Source organism: Plasmodium reichenowi, chromosome 7 (genome assembly GCF_001601855.1).
Source record: "Plasmodium reichenowi strain SY57 chromosome 7, whole genome shotgun sequence".
Taxonomy (NCBI): domain Eukaryota; phylum Apicomplexa; class Aconoidasida; order Haemosporida; family Plasmodiidae; genus Plasmodium; species Plasmodium reichenowi.
The window spans coordinates 547664-550585 of record NC_033652.1 but is presented as its reverse complement, the minus strand read 5'-3'; the positions used below and the strand labels follow the sequence as shown (position 1 = coordinate 550585).

The 2922-nt window shown below is 17.4% G+C and overlaps 1 protein-coding gene across 1 annotated transcript; it reads left to right on the top strand.

Moving 5' to 3' along the window:
• Positions 1 to 1506: 1506 nt before the first annotated feature.
• Positions 1507 to 2803, top strand: PRSY57_0714500 (hypothetical protein; the record flags this gene model as incomplete). The annotated part of the gene is made up of 2 exons (XM_020114663.1): positions 1507 to 2509; positions 2631 to 2803. The coding sequence occupies 2 exons, from the start codon at positions 1507 to 1509 to the stop codon at positions 2801 to 2803; spliced, it is 1176 nt and encodes a 391-aa protein (XP_019970620.1).
• Positions 2804 to 2922: the final 119 nt, after the last annotated feature.

Sequence of the window (2922 nt, the reverse complement as noted above, 5' to 3'; positions counted from 1 at the left end):
GCCTCTTTCTTTTTTCTTTTTTTTTTTAAAAGTTTTTGTAAGTAATAAAACTTTTATAAGTTTTCAATAATATATATATATAATTTTATGAAAGAAAAAAGAAAAGAATTTAAGTTGTTAATATATATAATATATATATATATATATATTTTATATAAGTTTAAAAAAATATGGAAATGCTAAATATGTAATAAAAATGTAATATATATATAATATTTGCTTATTTTTATTTAATTTTTTTTTTCTTTCTTTTTTCTTTCTTTCTTTCTTTCACTAGCTTTATAAAAATTATTTAATATATATATATAAATAAATAAATATAGTTTTATTTTATAAAGCAGTGTATTTAGAAAAAAAAAAAAAAAAAAAAAAAAAAAAAAAAAAAAAAAAAAAAAATAAATATAAAAATAAATAAATATATATATATATATATATATATATATATAATATATATAATTTATATACATTATATTATGTACATATTATATTCCTCTACTTATATATATATATATATATAATATATATACATATATATATTATATAATAATAATAATATTTTTTTTTGTAACAAATTTATATAACAGCAATAATTTATGAACAGTTTTTTTTCGTATATATAAAAGAAATTGCAATATACGAAGAGAAACACCAAAAAATTAAAAATAAAATAAAATAAATAGGATACAATATAAAAGTTTATATGTTTTTTTTTTTTTTTTTTTTTATAAATATTAAAAAAAATGTCATCATATTGAATATATATATAAATATATATGTATATAATAAATATATATATATATATTATATTTATTTATTTATATATATTATGGTAGAGACGATATGTTAGAAGAAAATGGACAGCCATAAAATAGCAAAACCAAAAAAAAAAAAAAAATATAATAAATAAAATATATATATATATATATATATATATATATATATATTATATTTATATTTTTATTCTTTTATTGTTTTATTTTTTTTGTGCACATACTTTTAGCATCAAAATAAAATATTTATTTTATTTTATTTATTTTTTTTATTTTTTGGTATATATTCATTACTACATTTCATACTATATATTTATCATGATGAAAATAATAAAGAAGAATTAATTTATTATGAATACATATTTTTTAAAATAATGGAATGTAAATGTATATATATATATATATATAACATATACATATATATATGAATAAATACATATATACATGTTTTGTTAATGTATCATATTTTCCTAAACTTTCGAATGAACAGATTGATGATATTTTGTTTTTTCAAGAGTTATAACATTTTGAAGAAAATGTAGGATAATGTGACAACACATTCTTTTAAAAAAAATAAAATATATATATATATTATATCTACTGTGTATTTTATTTAATTTTTTTGCGTGTGTTATATATATATATATATATATATATATATATATATATATATATATATACATATATATATATTAATATTAATATTAATATATTTATAATATTTATTTTAACAAAAATGCCAGAAAATTCGTTAAAGGAAGAAAACAAAAAAGGAGATAAAGATCGAGAAATAATTCTTTTGGGATTATTAAATTTAGATTCTTTATATGGAGAAAATTGGTTTGAAGAAAAAGAAAAAATTAAAAAAGATATAGAAAATAAAGCTGTTAAATTAAATCAAGCATTTAAATATCCATCCATATTTTATGAACATTTTGAATTCTTATCTTCTGATGAATATAATTATGTAAAAAATAATTATATATACAGTGCCATACTTATATATAACCCTAATATTTCTAATAAACATAATATTCAAAACAAAAAAAACCAAGGATCAAAAATTAAAATTTGTTATAATGGTGTGGTAGACTCAAATCAAGGCCAAGAACATACAGCAACACAACATACAACTGAAAAAATGAATTATGAGCAGAGAAGTCATTCAAAAAATGAATCAGTAGATCATTCAAAAAATGAATCAGTAGATCATTCAAAAAATGAATCAGTAGATCATTCAAAAAATGAATCAGTAGATCATTCAAAAAATGAATCAGTAGATCATTCAAAAAATGAACCAGTAGATCATTCAAAAAATGAACCAGTAGATCATTCAAAAAACGAACCAGTAGATCATTCAAAAAATGAACCAGTAGATCATTCAAAAAATAATTCTAAAGATTGTCTAAATCATGATGAAAAACACCATGCCGATGGTAATCACGATAAAAAAAAAGAAGGCATAGGAGTCCTTGTTATAACATGTAAAAAAATGGAAAAAGTAAAAATGAAACATTTACTTATAAAAATGTTAAAAAAAGAAATAAAAGTAGAATCGGTTGTTCTTAAATATAAAGAAAATATACCACATCTTCCTAAATCGAATAATGAAAATAAGCAAAAACAAACTGAAATTAAATATCTTGATAAAGAAGAAAATATCTCTTCTCCTTTTATGTTAAACAAAAATTTCGACGTCAAAAGAAATAATTTTTTCAACATGACAGCTTATATATATGGTAAGAACAGAATGCCTGAGTGTATATGAACAAATATATTTAAATAAATAAATAAAAAAAAAAAAAAAAAATATATATATATATATATATATATATATATATGTATATATTTACTTTTTAGGCTCGTCGAACATTCTGGCCAACACCAGTCTCGTACAGAGAGAATACTGCGATGATGAGTGGGCAGAAAAATTAAGAAAAACGAAAAAAGAAAAACACGAAAATAATCAAAGTACTGATAGTTTTTCTAATAATATATTAATTAGGTCCTTCACCTCCTTGTTCAAAAAATGAAGTTATTTCAAAAAATAAAAGATAAACATATATATGTATATGTATATATATATATATATGTATATTTTTACATATGTGCATATTTTTTTTTTTTTTTTTTTTTTTAAATATAATTTAAT